Source organism: Physella acuta, unplaced genomic scaffold, assembly GCF_028476545.2.
Source record: "Physella acuta isolate Inbredline_101_S28 unplaced genomic scaffold, ASM2847654v3 ptg000150l, whole genome shotgun sequence".
Classification (NCBI taxonomy): domain Eukaryota; kingdom Metazoa; phylum Mollusca; class Gastropoda; family Physidae; genus Physella; species Physella acuta.
The window spans coordinates 103,770-130,988 of record NW_026731669.1 but is presented as its reverse complement, the minus strand read 5'-3'; the positions used below and the strand labels follow the sequence as shown (position 1 = coordinate 130,988).

General features: G+C 34.0%; 1 protein-coding gene across 1 annotated transcript; it reads right to left on the bottom strand.

The window, feature by feature from the left end:
• Nucleotides 1-556: 556 nt before the first annotated feature.
• On the bottom strand, nt 557-27,100 carry LOC131935600 (uncharacterized). The gene is made up of 9 exons (XM_059292090.1): nt 27,031-27,100; nt 23,117-23,239; nt 22,862-22,956; nt 5,862-5,937; nt 4,114-4,189; nt 3,887-3,946; nt 1,848-1,926; nt 950-1,069; nt 557-767 (listed from the first exon to the last, which is right to left on the bottom strand). The coding sequence occupies exons 4-9, from the start codon at nt 5,876-5,878 to the stop codon at nt 682-684; spliced, it is 438 nt and encodes a 145-aa protein (XP_059148073.1). The 5' UTR covers nt 5,879-5,937; nt 22,862-22,956; nt 23,117-23,239; nt 27,031-27,100; the 3' UTR covers nt 557-681.
• Between the last annotated feature and the right edge of the window lie 119 nt (nt 27,101-27,219).

Below are 27,219 nucleotides of genomic sequence, written 5' to 3'. Positions count from 1 at the left end.
CGGACTGTACGTTAGAACTGCGCAACTAGTGGTCGGAGACATCGAGTACAAGTATCGATTACGGAGGAATACAAGTACGAAGATGAGTACGAATACAAGGGATAAATAGGAGGGGACGGCTGAACTCGTTCTCTTCCCTCTTCATCGCTCGCTTTAGATCAGTCAGTCTGTGTGACATATCAAGTTGGTTATATTGTGTTAAGAAGGACAATAGACATGTGGATTCAGTTATATGAAGCCTAGTGAGGACTGTTAGGGGTCAGTTGATTCAGACTATTATTGTGAAACATTCCTGTTGATTCATTGTGTTATATTGAAGCATTTCTTGATTCATGTAATAAAAGGATCAATAGCGAACCTGCATCTTCGAGTCTTTCTACTGTAGTCGATGTTGTGTAGCATGAGTGGTTCAACTCGTTACAATTGGCGTTGTCGGGCAGGATAGACTCGGGGAAGGTTACATATATATATATATATATATATATATATATATATATATATATATATATATATATATATATATATATATATATATTTATATTTCATTCATAATTTTTTAGTAATGGATAATGTTTATGTTGAAAATCGGCTGTTCAGTTCTATAGAAAATTCCGTTTGTGTTGGAAATACACATCTAAATTGACTATCGCAGTATAAAAGTTCATACGTTTAAATTTAAGATTACATTTTTACCTGATATGTGAAATCTTTCGAAGACCGGGTAGAGTTGGGTTTAAAGTTAACGTTGCTATATACGTAGTAAATTCCTACATTAGACAATTCAAATGTGAGTATGCTTTTCTTTCATATTGAACAAACAATAAAGTATATTTACTATGCTTACAACACTTTTAGTGATACACAAAATTCTGTCCAAAGATAATTTAAATCTTTGAGATTTACTAAGGATAATGATTTATTTTTTTAACCTTGAAAAACTCTAACTAACCAGAAATTGAAATTTTGATTCCTTCTTGTGTTATATCTACACCGCTGCTAATTTGAACAAGTCCTTTCGTACTTTGGTCTATATATAGAATGGAATGTTGCGTAGAGCTGAACGTAAGGTCTAACGCATAGAAAAGAAAAGATACATTCTGTTTCTACATGGTTTGAAGGTGACATTGATCTTAAGCATGAAAGTTTGACATTAATAAAATAATACTCACAAACTGGTAGTTGTGGAATATAAAATATATAAGGTATATTTTACCATACTATTAAGAAGAAGTATCACCCTTGGATTCGGAAAGTAATGTTCTAAATTACAAAAAAACCAATACGTTTTCACCAAGCACTTTTACTTTATAACCTGAACTAAATTAATTGCTTTGACGTAAAATTCGAATATTTTTTCCTTAATTTCTAAACTTCTCATCTGTCTAAGGCAATAGTATTACATTTTCAAAATTATCATGATACTCACAAATTTTAGAATTTCGATTAATTTGACCCTAATAATACAGTAAGTTGAGAATGTAGTTTTGTTTTTAAAATTTTGCAAGAATGCTAAGGATTTAGTCTCACAAAAAATGATCATGTTGGGATGTTACAATTATCGATAAAAAATGGCAAATTACTATAAAACATGTGGCTTTTTTTAATGTATATGTATATACTAGGACAAAAATTATATGCTGTATTTTAACTGCATGATTTTTCATAACTACTGTGAAAATTGTATGACTTATAGTTTTATTTTTTGGTTCTTTCCGTTAGTCTGGGTGATATGAATCGTGTTTTCTGTACAGAATAAATGAGTTGTGATTGGGCAGAAAAGAAGTTTGAAGAATTTTTAGTAATGATCTACCTAAATAAGTGGCTAACGATACGGTAAAAAGAAATACCAATAGAATTCTCTGTTCCTGGAAACCTGGGTGACGGTTGAAGATTAACGTGAGCTTGCACGTGATTGTATTGTTTGATCTGAGAGAATTAATGACAATTTGCAAAATGTTTAGTAATGTTAGTGTGTATTTGTTATTACAACGAATATTGAACTTTAAACGTTTAGTATCTATACTTTTGATATCAGTTGCTCATTAATATAGATACTTATCAGTTTTATTTAGATGAAAACATAATCTACGAGAAAAATGGCCCGTTGAGGAAGGGTAAAACGGGCGCTAGGTTGATAGTGCTTTCTATTTTCTCGGTACTTTAATTTATACAAAATATAGTCATAGGCATATCCCAAAACCATGCACCTAATCTCTTTTATGACAAAAGTCGCATTTAGAGTTTCTTTCAGGCAACTCTACTTGGGAGGAGGGGCTTCGCCCCCCCCCCCCCCTCCCCCCCTCTTACACACACACTCCAAAACATGTCTACCGTCCCATTCAACTAAATATAATTATATACTTTTTCCAGTGTCCGCCCCCTCCCCGAAAATTCTACCCCGCCCCCGAAAATTTCAAGTACCCCCACCCCTCTCCGGGGAGGAAAAAGTCTGAAAGAAACACTGGTGTCGCGCTTAGCCACTACCCGAAGAATTGCATTAAAGAAATTGCAAGAAAACCACTTTTTAGATTAGACACATTAATTAGGCGGTAATTTTATTATAGAGTATCGATGAAGAAATTTCTTTTGAGTTGGGGAGGGGGGGGGGCTCAGACGTTCTTACGCGGGGGGGTGGGGCTTCGCCCCTACCCGAAGAATTGTATGCAAGAAACTCTTCACGCAAACCACTTAGTTTAGACCAAATTGCCTTTGTATTGAATGTTTACTCGATAATCAATGACGTCATATTAATGTGTGCACTATCCGGCTTGAGATTATTTTCTACTCTGTGCTAAATGTGTCGACGTCATACTTCGTTTTTCGAATTACTATGCATGTTTTTAACTTGCTTGTGTTTTCTCTAGAGCGTTCTTGTCAGATAGATAGATACACAGACAGCGAAACTATTAGTATTAATAGATGTTTACAAATGGGTAATATTTTATGAAACTACATCCTAATTTTACATCACATGCAATATATTAATTATATTAGCAACACATTTTCAGGGTCAAATCAGTTTATAATTTTATACAGCTCTTTTATTGTCAACTATTTCCAGTCGTGCCGATTTAAATCATTATTTTCTGGGGTTTTTTTCATTGATTAGTTAATACACTATTTAAGCACATGTTTTTCTAATTGTGACATTTGTGATCTATAAAATGGAAAGATTGTTTATATATATATATATATATATATTTATATATATATATATATATATATATATATATATATATACATATATATATGTATATATATATATATATATACATATATATATATGTATGTATATATATATATATATGTATGTATATATATATATATATATATAAATATATATATATATATATATATATATATATATATATATATATATATATATATATATATATATATTAGCGTACACGTCCCTGTGCGTTGTCGCGGGGATAGAAGAAAGTCTGACTGAATATATAAGAAAGGTTTCATCAATGCGTTACCAATCCTATATTCTTAGACGTTTTTTATTTCAAACTGAGTTATTTAAATGTAAACAAAGTCTGCGCTTGAATCATAAATATCGGTACACGAGGTTACCTACACTACCGCATTAAAACCTTGAGTGTATGTTAATCACTCACCACAATAGTGAGGAAGAACACACTTTAATGACCGCCCATGTGTCAGGTATGTAGAGGGGAGCTCTCGGGAATTCTACTTATTTTTTTCGCAGAATCCTCCCCAGGATTATTCCAACAACTTCTCAAAGTTTCATGGCGATCGGATAAAAGGTGTAGTAATGCATAAAAGACTCACAGACGCGCACAGACACACACATTGCTTATATATATATATATATATATAGCCTATATACATAGTAAAGCTATACAATTAAAATGCTTACGTCTGCAGTCGATCTGTCTACCAGATGTACTGGCAAATGTGTGATAAGAGTTGAAGACAACTGCAAGTGAAATAGAATAACACGTAAATACTACAAAATTAACCTAGCAAATAACTGCGTAAATAACGCACTTTATTTTTCAAACACACAAACAAAATTAGGTCTTTATCACATTTCGGAAAATGTAGGATTAACTGTTATGTTATGGCTAACAATCATATACTTACTTTATAACGTGTTTTTTGTGTTTTAATCGTGTATATCAATATAGCTGCTGATAGTATCAGTGTGCAAATTGATACACTAGTATATAAAAAAAACAATAAAATAATATTACGACATGTAGACATATGACGTTATTATTACAAATGTTTAATTTATCAGCTGAACTTTTACGTTTTCAATCATTTTTTACTTTTGATTAAATGACTACTTGCAATACAAAATTAATTAATACGCGATATTTTCAAATTCTAATTTATATGTGTAAAATTGTATGTTTGTATAAGTAATATAATAAGTTAATATAGTAAATAAATGCGTTTTTATTTTTATTTTTGGAATACGCGTCCTTCTGAAACATCGGAGTTCATTCAGACACGCCTGTAGTGGTACATTATATAAGTTGTGAATTTCTAAACTTCTGTCTGAACATTTATGATTTTGTCCATTTTAGCTGTTTAAACAATAACTATTACAATAATGTTATAGTCTGTCATTTGTTGCACAATTGTGTGTACACTAATTGAGCATGGACATAAATCATTTACATAAACCGGGCGATTTAATCTTGCATGGGCGGCCCCCCTGGCAGGATGCGATTTGGCGCCCTGGTCTTTCCCGTGAGCGCTATGGTAAATACGTTCGGTCTAAACAGTGTGATATACAATGGATAGGATGGGGCTTTACAAACGCTTACTAAATTGAATCAGGCGTGTCCTCTGGCGCCCTGGTAGGGTGTGATTAGGCTGCAAATAAAAATGTCTGTTTCGGCCCCAAAGGCTCACATGGGCCGCTGAGTGCCATGTAATACGTTTTATTTTAATAATCAGGAAAATTAACCAAGGTTAGATTGTTAACTGGGATGTTTCTTTTTGTCCGAAAAAAAAAATCCAAACAGTTTCGTCACTTTGCGAATGATGCAATTATAATCTATTTTTAGATAATCAAAACAGAAATTGAGATCGAGCATCTAGGAATAGACTATGAGTATCGCTAACATATTGCATCAGTCACACTGATGTTTAAAACGCGTCAAAAAATTTTTTTACGTGTTAATTAACAAATCCTGATCATTTGTGTCACTTTAGTGAATGACGTAATCTGCATCATTGTTAACAGGATGCTATTTTAAGGAGCCAGGGGTCGTACGCAGCGCCTATGCGGTAGTTTGAACGGGGGGGGGGGTTCCTGAGAGCGGGCATCTACGTCTGTGACACATGGGCGGTCACCGAAGTGTGTTCTATAGTATTATTTCGGTGAGTGATTAATGTACACTTAAGGTTTTTATGCGGTAGTGTAGTTAAACCTGTCACCCGATATTTATGATCCAAGCGCAGGCATTGTTTACATTTAAATAACTCATTTTTAGAAAACAAGGTCTAAGAACATATGATTGGTAACGCGTTGGTGAAATCCTTCTAATATATTTCGTCAAACTATCTTCTATCCCCGCGGCAACGCGGCGGGGGGCGGGTACGCTAGTATATATATATATATATATATATATATATATATATATATATATATATATATATATATATATATATATATAGCCTGAATTCAATGAATATAGGAAGCTTAATCAATGTTGAATGTTTACGGTTTTAGAATTTTTTCTGTTTGAAAATGGGTCTTTAAGTGTTTTTTAACTACAATAGCTAATAGAACACTATTTAAGTTAATGATTTTAATATAATTTTGGATTTTTATAGACTGTTGTTTCAAAACTAGGTTGATCTGTGTAAATACTTACATATAGCATAGTAACATGATTCTTCATTATGATAAAAATAGTTGTCGAAGCCCCATCTAAAGCCTCTTCCTCCAGTCTTAATATGTTGAAAATAGAATAGTTTTCTAATAAAATGTGTCCGATATTGTACTTCGAAACTAATAGTATAAAGTGATCAACATTTAAAAAATAATTAGTCTTTTTAAATATGAATGCAATTAAATTGTACAGCTATATCCAGAATACATTGGTTAAAATATATTAAAATCAATTAAAACTACGAATACTAGAAGAGCAGCTGTTTTACATTAAATATGTTTTTTTCCATATAAAAACTGTTCATTGACATTAAATATGTTAAGTCTAATGGAAAACAAAAATTATATAGTTTTTGTGTTTAATAATAATAATAGCTCTTTCCCCCATTTAGTCTATATTTCTTAATGACGATTCTTATTGTGATATTTTATGTTTTTTTTTAATTTTATTGTCTCATCCATTGTTAAAATGTAAACCGGATATCTATATTCTTAGTTGTTGTAGATCTACTGATAATTCGTTTTCTATTTAATCTATTTCTACTGATGTCAGCATGATATTCTAATATTACTGGTGGGTGAAAATGTTAGGGACTGGCTTTGTCACCAGGAGCAGCAGAGCTAAGAAGTATCGCTTAAATAAAGAAAAAGCTAGATCAAAAAAGATTGCTAACATTTGTGCAGCGGATGATATTCATTTTCAAAAGAAAGATGGAGGACAAGGCGTTATTATTGCTTTTAGAAACTCAATTAGCTATGAAAAGTTAAAAAGAATTATAAAAAAATATGCTGATGTTGTTAAGGAAAGAAGGGATGATGATGGCGCCAATGTTGAAGATAATTATAAATTACCAGGGCTTTCTGTCCATCTGTACCACACGAATAACAAAATTATGGTACAGGGAAAATCTAACGTTGTGTCTGTTTGGGTGGATACGGAATTTTGCTGTATTTTAAATAACCTTATTACAACAGACAAAGCTATCGACATGTCTCTACCCATGTCGCCGCCACTATCACTGTCACCACCACCTTTACTGTCCCCACCCAGAGTATTGGAGCTACCCATTTCACCTCCCATGATTATGTCCGCTTCCAACAGTAACAATCAATGTGCAGAGGTTATGATCAATACCAATTCGTTAGATTGTGTAACACCTATAAAAAACTATACAGTTTCTTCGAAGCTATCTCAACCAACTGATTTGCTTAGTCCAAAAATATCATTTCATCAAACCACACATCTGGAAAATAACTTAAGATCGTTTATTCTTAATGAGATCACCTGTGTTAAAAAAGCTTTTAAAGCGGAGAAATTGCAGTTTAACAGCCAACTAGAACAACTTCGAGTAGAAAACGCTTTCTTAAGGGACGAAGTCAAGAGACTATCTAATAAAGTGCATAGCTGCAAAGATATACACGTCAACCTTAAGAAGCGTTTGATTGATCAAGAAAATATTTCTGCGTCACTAAAGAAACTCCTCACAACCTAGAAACCCTCTTGCAGAACAATATCCACCTCAACATGTGAGGATAATCAACAACTAATTAATGAAACAAAAATCACTTCGGCAAGCATCCTGCAAGAAGCTCCGTTCCCAATCCCTGTTAAAATTACACAACGTGAAGACAGAGCGCGTTTATCCAAACCATCGGAACATTCGAGTCCCAGCACCCTGCAGCGACCACGCACTAAAAGTGATTCTACACAATACAGCGTCCCAACGGTCAAGGCTGTCCATGTCCCAGTTGTCCAACGCTCTACCCACTACGGCACTAATAGAGATAGCACACAACATGTCGCCGCCCCCTACACCAACCAAACAACGAAACACCATTTGATCCTTGGTGACTCTACACTTTAAGGTCTCCATCCTGATATAATGGCCACGGATCATTACAAGCGTGTATCGGTAATAGCCCTGCCTGGGGCAAATTTTGATAACATTAGGGACGTTATTAGTAGCCGATCACGTGACTCTAGTACCACAACTGTAACCTTACATTGTGGTGTCAACGACAGTCTATCAAACGTCAGACTTTCACAAGCTAATATGCTAGAAATTGTGAGAAGTATTACTCACAAATTTCTCAACGCAACAATCCGATTCTCATCCATCGTACCCCCATGTCGGGGCAAGGGTAGGAACTTGATAGAAGTAAATAATAGATTTTTACAGCCTTTCTGTATTAGTTATAAATACTGTTTAATAAACAATACACCTTTTTTTCACTGCGAAGTCAGGTGCCCCGAGACAACGCTTGTACAGTGACAGTATTCATTTAACTAAAATTGGAAGCAGTATTCTCGCTAAAAATATAAAGTATCCCCAAAGAGCCGTCAGCTTAACAGATAAAGACCATGTGCAACTTTCAAACGTAAAAGGTACAAAGGCTGATTTGGTTTCGACCGTTAATATGCTTCCAACAATATCTTCAGATCAATTGAACTCTAGCCCAGGCTTACATCACTTAATGGGCTTTAGCCCTTTGTTGCTTCATCAAGCTCTAATGTAGTCGCATAAGCGCCTTCCTGGAACCTAACTTTTTCTCTTACTATTTACTAGTTTAGCTCACGGTACTATTTTAATTATAATACATAGTGATACTATTGTACATTTATATAGCAATATACATATATATTTATATTTATATATAGGTATTTATTTTGAGAGAGAGAGAGAGAGAGAGAGAGAGAGACAGAGATAATAAGGCAGTGTGAACAGCAGCGAATGTTTGTTTTATTGGGTGACAAAGTGTGTAATTGTAAGACAGTTATATTGATTCTGTTTAATTAGTTCATTTTATTGATTTTTGTTTATAACATCTCTTATTCATTGATATTTTATTATCTTTATGCATTGTCTATTTTCATCATCCTGGCCCTCACAAAGTGGGCTAAAATTGGGCCATTTAAATATTTTCCACATATTTCATAAACACCATGAAGTTCTTAAAATTTTAAACAATTCCAACAATCTTTTTCATATCTTTGGTTTCTCTGAAACTCGATAACAATCTTTTAATAATGATGTTGAGATATTCGTCTCTGATTATAACCTAATACGCCGAGACCTATCCTTACACAAAGAAACTGGCATTTGTGTCTATGTCAACTCCTCAATTCGTTTCAAGTACAGGAAGAATCTGTCAACGGACAATATAGAATGTATATGGATTGAACTGGAAAAAAGCAAACACCATCCGACAATTTTAATTTGCTTCCTTTGTAGAAATCCCTGCTAAAACATGGATTGGTATGATCGTTTTTGCTCCATGATAGATACCGTTTGTCTACTAACAATGAATTTATCATATTTGGAGATTTTAATATAAATTTATTAAAACCTCAAGGATATTGGCAAGATATTGTTGATTCTCTGAATCTAAAACAATTTGTACACACGACTACCAGGGTCAATTGTGATGGGGGGTTTCATATATATTATATAATTATATCTTCTCGATATCTTTTCTATATTCTGATCTGCTACTATTCATACGACAACTATTATACTTGTGAGTAGGACGGGAATCACTCTTATGTTCCGCAAACACTAATTAACAAAAGTCAACCATTTCGTTTATGAAAAGAACACTAACTTTATTAATACACACTTATTTGCACAATATCAAAGAATACATCCGTCTCCTACAATTACTAACCCCCAACTCACGTTACTGCCGCGGTCTACGTCATTGGTACATTGTCGCGTCATGCTCACGTCACATTCGCGCCACAAATATTGTATTCAACATGCGCACAATACTCTCGCACCAAATCGTCTACAGTCAAGTTCGCACCGTCCTTTGTAACCTCTACTAGTCGTCTAATTCTTTATATCTACGCTATGACATCTCCTCCCCCCCTACAATTAAAAAAAACTAATACTATTAGTTTTTTTTTTTCTGTCTTCTTAGTCAATCATCGTATAAATACATAGTCATAGCGTCATCAATGACTGAATTACATTAACATTTCAATAGCAACAATTCCAGCATTCACATTTTCAAAAAAACAAACGACAACAATGTCATGCCGCATCTTGAACTGCCAGTAGAGAACTTTATCATCTGTATTGAAAAATTTACAAAATAAACGTCAGTCAATTTATTCTTTATCTTCGGTAAAGACTGTTCCACAAAAGTTTATCATCTGTGTAGACAAATTTACAGAATATACGTCACTCAATGAATCTTTATCTTCGGTAGAGACAGTTCCACAAATGTTTATCATCTTTGTAGACAAATTAACAAAATGTACGTCACTCAATGAATCTTTATCTTCGGTAGAGACAGTTCCACAAACGTTTATCATCTGTGTAGACAGTTTTCCCTGTTATACTTGACGTCTAAATGTTCCCTTGAGCTTTATAAACACAAAACTTGGCAACACTGTGACCGAAAAACAAATATTTATAAGCTGAAGTTGCCGTTACGACTTGATCGAAAATTGACCGCGACCGTGCGTAAGGCTTTTGTTAGCTGGTTATGGTGACTCTTCTTGCCGTTACGACTTGGTCGGAAATTAACCGCGACCATGCGTAAGGCTTCAGTAATCTGGTTAGGATGACCCATCTCACATTGATTTGGTTCCTCTAGATGTGTTACTTGACGTGATCCTGCGGACGTGTCCTTGACGATGTGTTTCATATGTTCACGTTCATGATGTACTGGTCGTTTGACAGCTGCATTCATTTAAGCTGGGCATCAGTGCGTAGCATTCACGAAGATGACGTCAGATTCTGAGAAAATATGAGCGGACATGTCGTCTTAAACATATGCCAGCTAAGCGTTTTTGTGCCCGTCGGACAAATAACCTTCCTCTTTTAAAGAAAAACCCACCAAATTTTGATATGCTGGTTATTTGTCCACGACACACTACATAATAAAAATAGTAACTACATTATTATAATTATCAACAAAATACCAACTACATTACTAAATCATTAACTACACACGACTAGCATTAAAATAGAAAGACATCTACTACACACAAAAAAAAGACATGTGTGTTGTATTGCGTGTCACATATCTGTAGTGCAGGAGCAGCTCTCTGCCTGTGACTGTAGACTGTACATAGCCATAATTATTCATCCTCCAATAGCAACTAATATATTCTTCACTTTATGGTTATAATGGAGCAGCTCTCATTATACCATGTTATGACAACGACTTCCTTCTGCACCATCAGAATTGAAAAATTGCCTCACGTCGATATTTACGACGACTTAGATTCATACCATACATTTAGCTATTCGATAACTTGAATTTACTTTACTTATTAATCCTTGTGTAGTCGTTGTTCAAAACCGTTCGTAAGGGGGTGTGCGTGGTCTAAGTTCTATCCGTCATGGGGTAAAGCACATGGGGCGCTAGGTCAAGGTTAGGGTTGAACAGGTCCGTCGTCTGTCTTGTACTCGTGTGCAGGTCATTTCTTTAGGCTCTGTAGTTTCTTGTGCTCCTGACATTATCTGATTAAGTGCTGACCAGGAATAGTAGTAAGCTCTCTCACCAATTGAATTATTTAGGACATATTCTTCATTTTCATTGTTGACTTTTTTCTCTAATCTGAGCAATCTGTCATTAAGTTGATCATTCTGTTTCCTCAAACTGAGAACAACTGAGCCGATTTCTGTGATTTTTTTAGACAACTCTTCAGTAACTGTGTTCATGTCTACCACCAAATTATCACTCCTTTTCTGTAGATCGTACATCGTTCTGTTTACCGGTTCGATAGAACTTTGTGTGTCGGCCTGCTCGCTTCTTACTTGTGTTGTATGGTTCATGTCATTCTCAACTTGAAATTGTTTGACACCTCTGATGTTGCCTAGGATCAGATCGTGTGGACCATATCTAAACACAACTGCTTCTACTGTTCTTGTTGCTGATGGCGTGCTAATCTGGATTATTGCTGTTGGCCAAACATATGTTATGCCTCGTGAACTCTGGACATGTTGTGTTCTGCCTGTGTATTGATGTCGTCTAACAAAGTAGCTTCTAACAGCTATTGTTGAGCATCGTGTGTCCCTTATGGCTCGCGCGAATCTGTTGTTAATCTTGGCTGTAAATATTTCTTTCCTGTTGCTGGCTTCACTAAAAGATGTCATGTATGCTGATCTATAAATTGGTCTCTTGTATTGACGTCTATTCTGCTGTATATTCCGCTGGAGTCTATCATCATATAGTTTCTTACAATTAACCTTTTTGTGACCTGATCTATTGCAGTAATAACATCTGATATTGTGATAGTTCTTTTGTCGACAATAGTTCATCTGTATGTTGTGGGCTGTTGTGGTATCTTCTTGAACTGAGAGTGGCGTATTAATTTTTGTAGTAGGTTTGCTCTCTGTTTCACTGTATGAGTCATCTGAATCGTAGTAATATTCATAAGTAGATCTAGGTAGCTCTGCTTTTTGTTGTAGCGTTGACTCATGTTTAGGTTGCTGTGATCGATTCTCTAACTTTAATTTATATTGACGTAGTTCTTCTACTTCTTTTCGCCTTATTTCTACTTGTAGTCTCATTTCGCTTAGTTCAAGTTCAGTTTGTTTTTCAATCTCGGCTTTATAAAGTTCAAATTGTTTTTCCATCTCGGCTCTACGAAGTTCGGATTCTCTTTCTCTTTCTTGCCGAGCCTTGGCAAACATAAATTCAACTTCTGCTTCACGTTTTTTGTAGTCTTCTGATTTCTCATCTAATTTAGCTTTAGCTTGAACGGATTCTTCTTCTCGTTTGGCCTCTAGCTGAACTCTATAGTGAGCTAACGCCACTTGACATTGTCTTTCCTGTTCTGCATCCTCTAAAAGTCTTAATTGGACTAACTCAAATAATTTATCTTCATCGACAACTTTGTCTTGCTTTCCATATTTGTTCTTCTTCAGCGATGGTTCACCAATGGTATACTCTAAGCCTAACTCGGGCTTAGTTCTAGTTAGAAGTTCGTTAAATGGAGGCATGTCTTAGTGTGGTGTAATAAAGGTGATGTGTGGGGAAAAAAAAAAAGAGTAACAAAATAACATTAACTGAACAGGACAATACACATAAATGGGCGAGAGTAAGATAGATGTAGCTTACTCCAAGCCTACCACAGTACGTAACACGTGACAGGTTATAAAGAGAAAAAAAAAATGCTGGGAGCAGCACGATAAACACGATAATGCGAACATTACGTGATACAGCTAACTATAAATGTGTACCTCTTAAATAGCAGGCCTACACTCAGTGTGTCCTATAATTAGGAAGCCTCAGCCAATTTAAGAATAACAAGACTAGATCTATAAAGACATAAAACAAACACGGAGAAGAAAAACTGCTGAATAACCAGCACAGGATCCAAACAATCCCGGTTACTTAAAACAAAATTTGAGGAAGGTACTTATCTTGCTTCCCTGCGATGATCAAGTAGCACCTCTGGTCAACACGAATCCGCTTCAAACTTCACAACTTTTCACTCGAATCTTTTTTAAAACACCACTTGCGGAATTAAGGACCACTTGTGCTCCACCAATATGTGATGGGGGGTTTCATATATATTATATAATTATATCTTCTCGATATCTTTTCTATATTCTGATCTGCTACTATTCATACGACAACTATTATACTTGTGAGTAGGACGGGAATCACTCTTATGTTCCGCAAACACTAATTAACAAAAGTCAACCATTTCGTTTATGAAAAGAACACTAACTTTATTAATACACACTTATTTGCACAATATCAAAGAATACATCCGTCTCCTACAATTACTAACCCCCAACTCACGTTACTGCCGCGGTCTACGTCATTGGTACATTGTCGCGTCATGCTCACGTCACATTCGCGCCACAAATATTGTATTCAACATGCGCACAATACTCTCGCACCAAATCGTCTACAGTCAAGTTCGCACCGTCCTTTGTAACCTCTACTAGTCGTCTAATTCTTTATATCTACGCTATGACATCAATGATAAATCAAGTACAATAATTGACCACATATAAGCATCACCTGACTGCAACCTAATAGAGGTCTGTGTCCGCTGTTGTGGTGTTAGTGACCACTTCCCTGTTTGTTGTACTTTTTCGACGAACATATTATGTGTACCTTCGCAGCAACACATAACTATAAATTATCGCTCTTTTAGAAAATTTAATGAAAATTCTTTTTTTTTCGGATTTATTGGCTGCCCCCTTCTGCAACGTATACAATTATAATTGTCCCGATCTAGCCATTTCTGAATGGCTGCGTATTTTCTATACTATATATGACAAGCATATTCCTAAAATCTCTAAGAGGGTTAAGACTACATACAAACCTTCTTGGTTTAACAACAATATCGATTCTGCAATTAATAAAAGAGACTGGCTTAAACGTTATGGAACTTCTGAGGACTTTTGTAGGCAACGAAATTATGTCAAACTGCTCGTGCGTAGGTCGAAGAATGAGTATTTTAATAAGCTGCTGTCAGGCAAACCTAATTCCAAATCTATCTGGACTGCCATAAATCAAATAATTAGAAAAAAAAACGCACATGCAATACAGCTGGACATTGCCAGATATCTGCTGATGACTTTAACAATCATTTTATATCATCTGTAGCGATCAACACAGATGCTGATTACACAATCCGTGAGGAGCTTAAAATGTTTTGTAATTCTGTTCACCGTGGTAGGGCAGACTGATAATTCCGCTTCTCACTGTTCATGAAGTATATGTTAGCCTAAGATCTCTTAAACCGTCTTCAACAACTTCTATTGATGATATCTCTAATAAAGTATTGAAGATTTCAGCTCCAATAATCTCTGAAGTTTTAACCTATGTCCACAACCTCTGTATTGTCAAGCATTATTTCCCGACACATTTTAAGCATGCTAAGGTCATACCATTACACAAAAAAGGTAACATCCAAGATGCTAATAACTACAGGGCAGTTTCTATACTTTCTTCCCTCTCCAAGCCACTAGAAATACATAATTATAAATGAATGCATGTCAAACTACATAGAAAAGCATTATATTTTCCATAGTAATCAGTCTGGGTTTAGAAAGTTTCATTCTTGTCACCCTGCTCTGATTAAGATGAATGAAAACTTGCTTAAAAATATTTAAAAAAAAACTACTCTGTTGCTCGCTGTTCGTCGATTTCAGAAAAGCCTTTGATTCTATTGATCACATCATACTTCTTAAAAAACTAATTTCATACAGACTCCAAGACTTTACAGTTGGGTTACTTCACTCCTTTTTATCTAATCGATCTCAACGCGTGTTTCAACTTAATACCATCTCTTCACAGAAATATGTCAATATAGGGGTTCCACAGGGCTCAATCTTAGGTCCTTTACTTTTTTCTTTATACATTAATGATCTTCCATTCCATTACACATTGACGCTGGTCAGTGCGAGATGTTTGCTGATGATACTTCGTTACATGTCTTTGCAGACAGTGCTGAGTAACTCAGTTACAAACTTCAAACATGTGCCAATCAGCTTGCTACTTGGACAAACTTTAACAAAATGAAAATTCACCCCTATAAAACCAAGTCAATGGTTATTACAACTCATCAGAAACGTCTTCGTATTTCATCCACCGCATTACGCATTACTATAGACAATACAAACATTGAACAGGTTAACAGTTACAAATGCCTAAGATTGGTTATAGATCACAACCCCACTTGGTCCGATCATATTCATCTTTTAAGAATGTCATTAAAGACAACTTTTCAATTAGCAAGGATAAAGAACTTTCTGGACTATAGGAGCAGGCTAGTTTTTTATGAAGCTTTTATTCAATCTAGGTTGGATTATGCTTCTGTAGTGTGGAGCGGCAGCTTTATAACTAAGCATCGTCCTCTTCTACCTTTACAAAAAAGGGCTATAAAACTAGTTACTGGCTTGTCTAGTAGTCTGGATTCTTTTATTACAACTAAAATACATCCATTAAAAAAAAGACAATATATACTAAATCAATTTTTTTATAAAAAATTATCCACGAAACAGCCCCCCTCTTACTTATCAGACCTATTTTCTTTTAACATAAAATTAATTTAATGTTCCCATATACAACTTTTTTCCAAAAACATAGCTTCCCCTACTCTGGGTCTAATTTGTGGAACAATCTTCCTAATAAAATAAATCTGAAACTAAATCTAAACTAAAAACAACAATTATTTAATGACCTCTCTAACTGACTCATTGTAACATTTCTCATTCATCTATTATATTCCTTTTTTTATCTCATTTTGTATTATAACTATGTAACATTATTTCTTTATTCCACATTTTTAGTGCTATGTTACTGCTATGTGTTATTGAATTGTTTTATTTTTTTAAACGGCCAATGTGTAAAAAGGCTTTCGTGCCTACAGTTGTTACCGTTTTTTGAATAAATTTTAATAAATTTTAATTTGAAATTATATCAGGGGTTAGCAACCTTTAAAGACAAAAGTGCTAAAAGTGCAATTTACAAAATTATCCTGTTTTTAAAGAGCCTCTAACATTTGTATGTCAGTAATATGATACGTGTTTAGGGTTACACACATCTCTCTCTCTCTCTCTCTCTCTCTCTCTCTCTCTCTATATATATATATATATATATATATATATATATATACGTGTTTAGGGTTACACACATCTCTCTCTCTCTCTCTCTCTCTCTCTCTCTCTCTCTCTCTCTCTCTATATATATATATATATATATATATATATATATATATATATATATATATATATATATATGTATATATATATATATATCTAATACATAAAGCTCAGTTCTGTATGTAAAAATACATATGTATATCGTTGACAAACTTACATGGATTAAAGTGTTAGAATATTACCGTGCGCATTTGTCTAAATTTATGAGTTAAAAAATTACTGTTGAAAGTGTTGGGAAATAATTTTCATTTTTCAAACTGATAGTAATAATTGTCGGCATGTTCATTAAACACAAGTTTTAAAAAAATATCATCTTTTACAAAAATTCTAATTATGTCTTTATTTAGTCCTATAGCACTTACTTCCCTTTGATAAATTAGGCAAAAACAATTACTTCCCTTTATAAAAACCATTGCATTAGATTTTACTTTTTAATTACTTTGTTTTGGTGTTGGGAAAAAAAAATAATTACATAATTAGCGGGGATTGATCAAGGGCAAATGTTGTAGGTATTTTAGGGATAAGCTTGGAGTATTATAATTGTTCATTAAATTGAAACAGACGCGTTCGTTTAAGTGAGTGCAAAAGACTATGAATAAGTTGGGGTACTATAGTCGTTCATTAAGCTAAAACAGGTGATTCCGCCCCGGGCGTTTATGGTCGCGTTAGTGTTTTCTTTGTGTTTAGGTGGGTTTGCGTTAGTGGTTGCGTTTTGATTTGGTTCGTTTTTGTTCTTTTTTTTTTCGTTTTTGTTTGTGTTTGGGTTTGTATTTGTGTTTTTGGTTGGTTTTGCGTTTGGATTTGGTTTGTTTTCGTTTGCTTTTTCGTTGTTTTTTTGTTTTGGTATTGGTGTTTGTGTTTGTTGTTAGGTTTTTGTTTTCGTTTGCTTTTTTGTTTGTTTTTTCTTTGTGTTTGTATTGGTGTTTGTGGTTGTGGTTGGGTTTGTTGTTAGGTTTTTGTTTTCGTTTGTATTTGTAATTGTGTTAGCGTTATGTTTGCGTTTTGTTGTTTTGGTTTTGGTTGGTTGTGGTTTGGGTGGGCAATGCCGGGTTTATGATGATTACTAAACACACAGGTAATGGTCTTTAACAGAAAGGTTTTTCACAGAAGCCAGAGCAGGGCCTGGCCGGGACGGCTAGTATATATATATATATATATATATATATATATATATATATATATATATATATATATATATATATATATATATATATATATATATATATATATGTAACTAGTTATGATGCAACTGATATACTCTGGTGTGACTATGTGACTAAAATAGAATTTTACTTGTCAACTTGAAGACAAACGGACAAGTTATTAATAAAAACGATGCAATAGTTGGTATCGAAATAGAATGGTTTGACATTGTTGACAACACCGGATGTACATCTGGGTGTGACTGTGTGTGTATATAAGCGCGATACTTTTGGGTATGAGAGAGCGAGAGCCATAGCCAGAGTGAGAGCCAGACTGAAGATGTAGAGCGAGACAGATATATGCAGAAACGTAGAGATAGAAGATGTGAGCTGAGAGACAGAAGATATGAGATACAATTGTTAATAGACTGAGTTACGGAGTGATACAGTTTGTGGGCCTGTGACAGTGGAGGTCTGGTGAGATTCACCTAATTATCTGAACTGTGATTATTCAAGAAGAAATAAATTGAAGTAATATTGAACCTGCGGGCAGAGTGTGCTTCTTTATATCAGGTAGGTGGATCGGTACCAAATGAGGTGTCCTCGGCCTAGACGTGGGATTTCCTAAGTCGCGCAAATACCTTCAGACAGGAGATTGTACACGTCTCTGTCGCATTTGGGTACCGTGAGGAAGGGGTCGCACAAGACCTAACAAAGAACGACACACATGCTGCTGGCCGCCGCTACTACTACTTGGTGACATATATATATATATATATATATATATATATATATATATATATATATATATATATATATATATATATATATATATATATATATATATATATATATATATGTAACATACACATTTTTCGCCCGAAATAAATCACCCTATTTTAGCTAACTCTGCTAGAATAATAAAATAATTAATCAAATTACACAACTTAATTGTTGAATAATATTTACAATAGTTTAGCATAGCATGTCTTTTTAAAGTTTGATTAAATCTGGATCTTAACTTGTAGTTTCAGTTTCAAGCAAGCATATAGATTTGTTTTTTGTTAAATGGCTTCTTTACTTTTATTCATTATATTCATGCAAGGAAATATTTGCTCGCATGAATACGTTGACCCGAAGATCGTCATCACTCTAATCACTTCTTTACCTAATTGTACCATTATGTAAAACTATTTCATGTTTCACATTATTTTGCCTCAATAACCCCATTTCTTTTAGAGTAGTCCACTTGTGCAGCGCAACGTGCTTGTTTTACTGTCCGTCACACTCTCCTAACTTGCTCTTGAGTTTAGAGAAGTTACCACTCCACAAATGTTTGGTTTTCCATTCCATCATTTCATTTGAAGCTAACATACCATCAATCCCAAATAGCTCAAAGTTAATCTCATTTGTTTTTGTGTTGAGAGGATCTACTATGAACATCATAGTACTTGCATTTGTTTTGAATTGATACAATTTCTCAGTGAAACATCCTTCATTTTGTTTATAGTAATGCTGAAGTGATTCATGTTAGTAGTAGCATTGGTTTCATATCAATATTTTTTTCAGAATTTTCAAAATTAAGTAATTTACCACTCTACATGTCTTCAACACATTTTTTTTTCGAAACAAACCACTTCTTCAAGCAATGAATATGCTAGGTTTTCCTTTCCTTTCAGTTTTACATTCTGCTAGTTTAGTTTCTTTGGGATATCCACCACGAAACTAAATGTTTCAATTTCAAATGGCCAATGTAGTACATGTATAACACTGGCCTACTTTAGGACCCCTCTAAGCTAACAGAATTTAAGCTCAATATTTCCATCAAGTTTCAGGTCCTAGAGGAAGAGACGATTGAGGAATAATGGAAAAAAACAATAAACCTATTTAAGTCAGCATGTGAAGAAGTGCTATGTCCTATCAAAAGCAAAATAAGGAATGGATTTCAGCAGATATTCTGAAAATCATTGAGAAGAGAAAAGGGGAGAAGGCAACATTAAAAATCAGCCGCACACGGGCTACTAAATTAAAAGCCATGGAAGATTATGCTAAAGTAAACAAAAGTGTCAAGAAATGCATACAATGCATAAGGAAAGACAAGCGGAGTTATTTTGAACGGCTGTCAAGTGAAGTAGAAGAAGCACTTTACATTGGGAATATTTGGGACATATACAATACAATTAAGAAGATATCTGGGAAGTACAGTAAGCCAGAGAGACAAGTGAAGACCAAAAATGGAAAGATACTATCTGATGCAGTAGGACAGAGGAAGAGATGGGCAGAACATTTTTAAGAACTACTGAATAGATCAACACCAGAGTGCACGCAAGATGAAAGTGACATCCCTATAGACTGCAACCCACTTTCAAAAGAAGAGATACATAAAGCTATAAAGCAGCTGAAAAATTGGAAGGCTCCAAGAATAGATGGTATACCGGCAGAAGCACTGACAGTACCACACTATTATACACACTCTTCAAGAAAATCAGGGAAGATGAACGAATACAAGAGGAGTAGAAGGAGGGACTACTCATAAAACTTCCAAAAAAATGCGATCTTGGTACATATTCCAACAATAGAGGGATAACATTTTTGTCAATCCCAGGCAAAGTCTTTAACAGAATATTATTACACTGAATGAAGGAAGTGATAGATCCCCAGCGTCGAGATCAACAGACGGGCTATAGCCCCTTAACGCCGCAAGTCGCGTTTTCGCGACATACCGATTTAGCGCATAGCATATGCGCATAGGTGCATTTATCCTACTGCTCCCGGTCGTGGTGTATTGGGTACATCCAGGCGGTTGTATCGGTACTAATGATTACGTTGTCAAGTCGAAATTTATGACTTCACACACTATTGACTCACGCGCATCGTATTTTTTTTTGACTTCGTGAATTCAGGCTACTTACATAAATTATTTTTTTCTAAAAATGTGATCAGTTTTTGCTGCAGAAAATATTAATAGCTTTATTATTCACTCTATACCCACAAAGTTACAACAAGTACTCACAGCAGCTGCATTGAGCATAGAAGAATATAAAACGGCTGAACACTATCATAATTTGATAGTATATGTTCAAGTGCTTTGTGTGTAGATCAAATATAGGTCAAGTGAGAAATATGCGTCTTTATAAGTTGATTTTGAATAGAAGGTCATGAAAATGACGTAATCGCGGACAACTAATTTTCTACACATGAGAAAGTCCTTTCATTTGTGTGAGCGGGTGAATGGATTATTTTGTATTATTTTATTTGTTGTGAATCTGGGAGTGCATGGTGGTCCAATGGGGAGCGGCCACGGAGTCCCCTTCCGTCCGAAGCGGTCAGTATAAATTGACCGCTCGGAGTGATTTTCTTCCCTTTTTTGACCCGCGGCGAGATGTAGGTCGGGTCAGGTTTCTGTGTGGGCGCATGGCGCACCGCACGCGTGGAGGTAATTGTTTTATTACACTGTATCTTTATGTGATTTGTATGAATGCGACTGCCAATGTTTCTCGTTTTCTTTCATTTTCGTCTAAAACGAGATAGTGAGCATCGGCATGTCTGGTATGCACGTGGTGTTATTTTGAATGATTTAAAATGTATTTGTAATGTTTTCTAAACCCTTGGCGTGTGTTTTCGGACCACGTGGTTTAGGTCAGTGTGTTTAGGAGTGTTTCCTAAACTAGTGTGAATGCGTGTGTGTATTTACTTGATTGTTTTATGATGTGTTATTGACTAGGATTGGCTTAGTCAATAGTCAGTTGTTTTAGACAGTAATTAGATTAGCATATTTTAGTTGCCTCGAGTTTTAGGTGGTTTAAAATTAATGTGTGTGCTGTTTCGTGCAACGTCATGTTGAGTATCGCTTGCTTTGTGTCTGCCTTCATTGGGGCCTTAGCGGAGTGTGTTAACTTTAATGTTATCAATATGGATATTGTTTATGTAGACCAATGGCTTCGGGCTGCTCCTTGTGTAGGAAAGATTGGTTCTACAATGAATTTGTTTACACGTTATTTTTAAGTTGCTAGTTCTTCTTTAGACAGTGGTTAGTTGTTTTTGAGAATTGCTTTTAGAATTGTATAGTAAGGATTAGTTTTACTCGAGGCTTTAGCTAGATAGCATTTTGAACTTGTGTATATATTTATGTATATATCTGCCATTACCATGCATTTTTCTTATGTTTTCCTTTTCTTTTTCTCTCCCCCCCCCTTCCAGTGAGGTTGCTTGGGCAACTTGGCTGGGTGTTTTGTTATATATGAATTGTTTTGTTTGGTGTAAAAAGTTTGTTGTGTACGTATTGTTTTGTACGTAACGTATTGTACGTAGTGGTTTTACGTAGTGTTTTGTTTGGTGTGGACTTTTGGATGTCGAGAATGGATGAAGGGAGGTTTCTGTGTGTCAGGGCCTGGACCATCCTAGACATCATAAGTCGGCGCAACACCATCAAATGATCAAACGTAATGTTTTGTGTGGTGTAAAAAGTTTGTTTTGTTACAGTGTTTTGTTACGTTAAAGTTCTGTTTTGTTAATCTATTTTTTATTTATATAATTTTGGTTCCATGCAATAAATTTTATTAAATTGTTAAAAGTTTTTTGTTTTTAATTTAGACTAAGGTTAGGTTATTAACCAGTCTGGGTTACCGGACTTGCACTGACCGGACAGTAGTTGATAAGCCTAGGGAAGGGTAGACAGATATTAGGTATCCCCCCTTAGCAGGGCTTACATTTGTAGTGTGTTACTGTAGTGTAGTAGAACCACGACAGCAAGGCTTCAAAATACACATTCATAAAAGTTAGTCAGTAAGCAGGTGTAACTCTATTCTTGAGCTAATAAACTATAGTTTTCATGAATTTCTCAAGTGAGTCTACATCTCCTTGCATTTCCGCATGTTTAGTTTGTGATATTCTATTGTTTGTATGTGGATATTTAGAGAAACACATGTCAGTAAACATAATAAAATGACCCGGACTAAAAAAAAAAAAATTACTGTTTGGTCCATAATTGCATGATGTCGCGTTTTCGCTACATACTGTAATTAACATTTAAAAATAATTTAAAATAATTTAAAAACAACTATATTCAGTGTCAGTATGATGAGAGAAAATCAGCACAAATAATTTTTACATTAAGGGGCGAGGACGGAAAGGTCATGCGTAGAATGAATTTAAAATACACAAAGATATACTGAACTGGATATCGTATCTTTACTTACGGGACAAGTTTGCATTACACTGTGTCTATCGCTGCCATGTCTGGTCTGTGTACTAGTAGCTCTTGGTTTCCAGTCTTATTTATACATATACGATTCTAAAAAAAAGACATCATCATGAGAAATTCAAGTTTCCCTTCACGTGTTGTTAATTTGTGATAGGTCTAAGAACTGTAACATGTTGTACATAAAGAGGAATTATGATATGTTTTTTTATGAGTGAAGTCATGGAGATCTGTCACTTTTGTATAACAATACCTGGTTTGTTGGATGGCGGGTCGTTAAACAAGTCAGTCAAAGACATTTGCTGACCCGCCATTCTTTTAAAGTTCTGGGCTTATGAGACTAGTTAGGGCAGCAATCCATCGAGGAGAGAAAACTCTAAAATAAATGGGATAAAAATGCTTAGGCGCTAGGATTATCAACCTAGCGATCAGTTTGTGGATTCTGCAACGGCGATTACCAAACGTAATTCATTTATTCTATACCAATAGGTAGATATGGAGAGGGATCTCGATGGTCAACTCATGATATCGTAACTTCTGTCTTGGTACGTAACCCTAAAATTGCACTAACGAGCGTGCATCCATTGTATCATGAGACACAATAGAGCCTCTTATATATATATATATATATATATATATATATATATATATATATATATATATATATATATATATATATATATATATATATATATATATATATATATATAATATATATATATACACATATATACATATATATATATACATATATATATATATATATATATATATATATATATATATATATATATATATATATACATATATATATACATATATATATACATATATATATACATATATATATACATATATACATATATACATATATATATATATATATATATATATATATATATATATATATATATATATATATATATATATATATATATATATATATATATATATATATATATATATGCATGTGTAAGTAAGTTTGTGCGTGTAAAGGAGAGAGATATTAGGCGTTATCTGATTTTCGTTTTCACATTGTCTTGACATTTGCGTTCCTCTATATTTTTTTTGTCATTTTATTATATCAAGGTGAAAATTATTAGCATTTATCGCATTTGAAGTCAGCTACAAAAATAAATTAGACATACGCTGTCAACTTATTCAATACATGCAAATGCTCGATCCCTTGTCTACTTGTTGTGTTACGTTAAATTTGATTTTCAAATTGTTTTCCGTTTCCAGTAAAAGCACTGACGAGTTCCCTGATTTTATAAGCTCTAAGAATATACCGAATGCAGATCCTGATATATTTTAATGTTAGGAAACCAGTGGAGGAACTAAATGTCTCAAACCCCCTTAACGTCGGGGTTGTGGGGCAAATACAGTTGTGGGCCCTGAAATCTTTAATAAAAATTAAGGACTAATACTGTAATTTGTTAGAATATTCAACACCTTTCAATAATTATAGAAAGTATGCAGCTCTTGTTTGACAGGTCTTACTTTGATATTATTTTATGCAGTATTAGAAATACAATATTTTAAATGAAAGTGACATCTAGCTAATACTTCCAACAAATGAGTCCGTTGAGTGTTGTTGCACTTTAGTGTGTGGAGAGAACGTTCTACGCTGTACATTTACCCTATAAAGATCAAGAGTATCATACATTTAAACTGATGTGCTCGTTTTCAAGCCAAAGTTTCTTCCAGACTTTTTTCTCAGGGGTTGCACTTGAAATTTTCTTGGAAAAAAATTTCCGGTGAGGGGGGGGGGGGGGGGGCTGACACTGTTAAAAGAATATATTTCCTATAAAATTCCATCGTGCATCGTGTTAAACATGATTGGCCATAGGATATTTAAATTCATTTACTTATGTAATTATTAATTATGTTTTAAAATTACCCAAAACGTTGTAGACTGCATTGTTATATTCTTTTTCATGTTCAATATTACCCACAACCTTCTATAAACCACATATATCTCACTATACATAAATATAAAGTTTTAAAGATTTTTTTCATTACCACATAACTTTATTTAACAAATGTGGATACATCTTCATTAAATAAGAAAAATTACATTACAAAAAGATTGTAAAGGGATAATGTAAGAAAATCTAATAAAATAAAAGAACCATAATAAGTCGGTTAAAATATTTTTAGAATAGCTTAATATATTTTCCTTTTAAATGTAAAAGGTCCCGTGATCGTACACTTCGTCGCCAGAGTCAGCAATGAATGGGTATAGTTTAAATTAGAAAACTTTGCAAATTTGATGCATTGGTTGGGTTTTAGCGATGATTTTAAACTAAACAGTACATGATGTGTAGCTTGAAATACTTTACATTAACAAAGAAATCGATTTTTAGTGTGTTCTTTTATTTCAATTTTAACTATATGTTATGTTAATGCCTCCCAAAACTTACCTGGAATGTGGGGAGGGGGGGGAGGAGCGAGATATTTACTACAGTTGTAACAATGTCAATATATATTAATGATCAGTGCACGAGTGCAGATGCATTTACACTTTGCAGTCAGCTTGGAAATAAACCCTCTTTAGATTCCTTTAAGAAAAAATCCTTGTTACGTCCTATAAATTATGTAGACCGTTTATGGTGATTATTGTGGCTATTGATTACATATTTTCAGGTTATAGTTGTGAAGAACGACTGTTAAGACACTAAGGGTGAGAATGCAAGACTAGCATGTTTATCTATTTAAACAACGTATTTGTATTTAATAAGCATGTGTATTGTGATGTAGCCCTACCATATCGCAAAAATTGTTGAACCAGCTATGTATAAATACATATTTATAACATAAAGATACATCGACCGAGGCATTCTAAATAAATGTTCTTTCTTTTAAATGTACTACTGGTTCTAGACACTAATAATTATTTCAACAACAAAAAATTTCTTATGCGACCCTAGCACTGTTCCAGCCGCCATTGGATCGCATATAAATAATCACAGACAGAAACAATATTTACCTGTTAAGAGCTATGATTATCCTTTATGTCTATGTACTCAGATCTACTGTAGGTGTCATATTTTTTTTTTGGAATTAAAAAAAAAGACTCATTTTCGACATATTGTGAACCTCTGCACTCTTCTGATCAAACGTGTGTTTCAAACGTACTTGTTATAGGCATACATGAAACTTAAATTAAAAGAAGCGTTGTTGTCCTACATTTTCAAATACTTATCAAGTATATTCTTTCATCGGACATTTTTTGGTGATGTTTTAAAAACGTACAAAATTTCTGTTTTTTACTTCCCTTTTTAATTTTTTCAAAAACTGAGAAAAGTCAAATTCAATGCAATTAATTTAAATTTAAATTTAAAAATTCTTTTTTTTTTACTTTTTAGTTTTTAAAAAAATGAGTCTGTTCTCTTTGTTTTCTGTGTGTTTGTAATGAGTTCAAAAGATTTTGTTTGTGACATATACTTTTACAGATATAACCTCCCAATCATGGCACCTTTTAGGGTGTTGGAAAAAAATTTAAAACACCATTTTTTTTTAAAACGTCATAACTTTTTTACTATTTGAGATATATGAACAAATTTAGTGCCCACTATTTTAGAGTCATGAGTTCTTGACATAGCAACTTTCAAAAAAGCTCTGGGACCGTTTTAAAAAATCAGTCTGACACCCCTAGTTTTTGAAAACTTTTTAAATAAATTGCACTAGGAATTGATTAAAATACTCTTATTTGACAGAGTTCAGACAAGATTTTGGAAAAATATCGACGTTTTAAGAAAAATTCAACTGCAATTTCGAGGAGGGTTGTAGACAGAGGTGTGATGTCATTTTAGAGGGGTATGGCTTTTTGTGACGATGTGTGACGGAGGGGAGGAGGGAGGTAAAAATCGTCAAAAAAGCGTGACGTCATTTATGGATAACCCCTTATCGTACAAGCGATACAAAAATATTGTTTTTAAATTTTTAAAAAGCTTGTAATGCTATTAAATTTTACGAGCTTAAAAAATAAATTAAAATAAAATAAAAATAAAACAAAATACGTAATGTTTATAACATGAAAAAAGAATTGATATTATTATTTTGGGTTAAGATAAAAAGACATACCATTTTATATCTACTATAGTGGCATTAGACGATACAATCAAAAATACACACACTAACACTAGATATCGTATCTTTACTTACCAGAGAATATTTGCTTTACACAGCTTCAAAGCTCTGTCTGCTATGTGTACTGGTAGCTCCTGGTTTCCAGGCTTATATATACATATACATAGACGATTCTAAAAATAGACATGACCTGCATAGATCTGGGGAAATCCCTGCATGTCTTTTATGTGTTGGTGTTGTTCACTTCGATATACACTGTTAAAG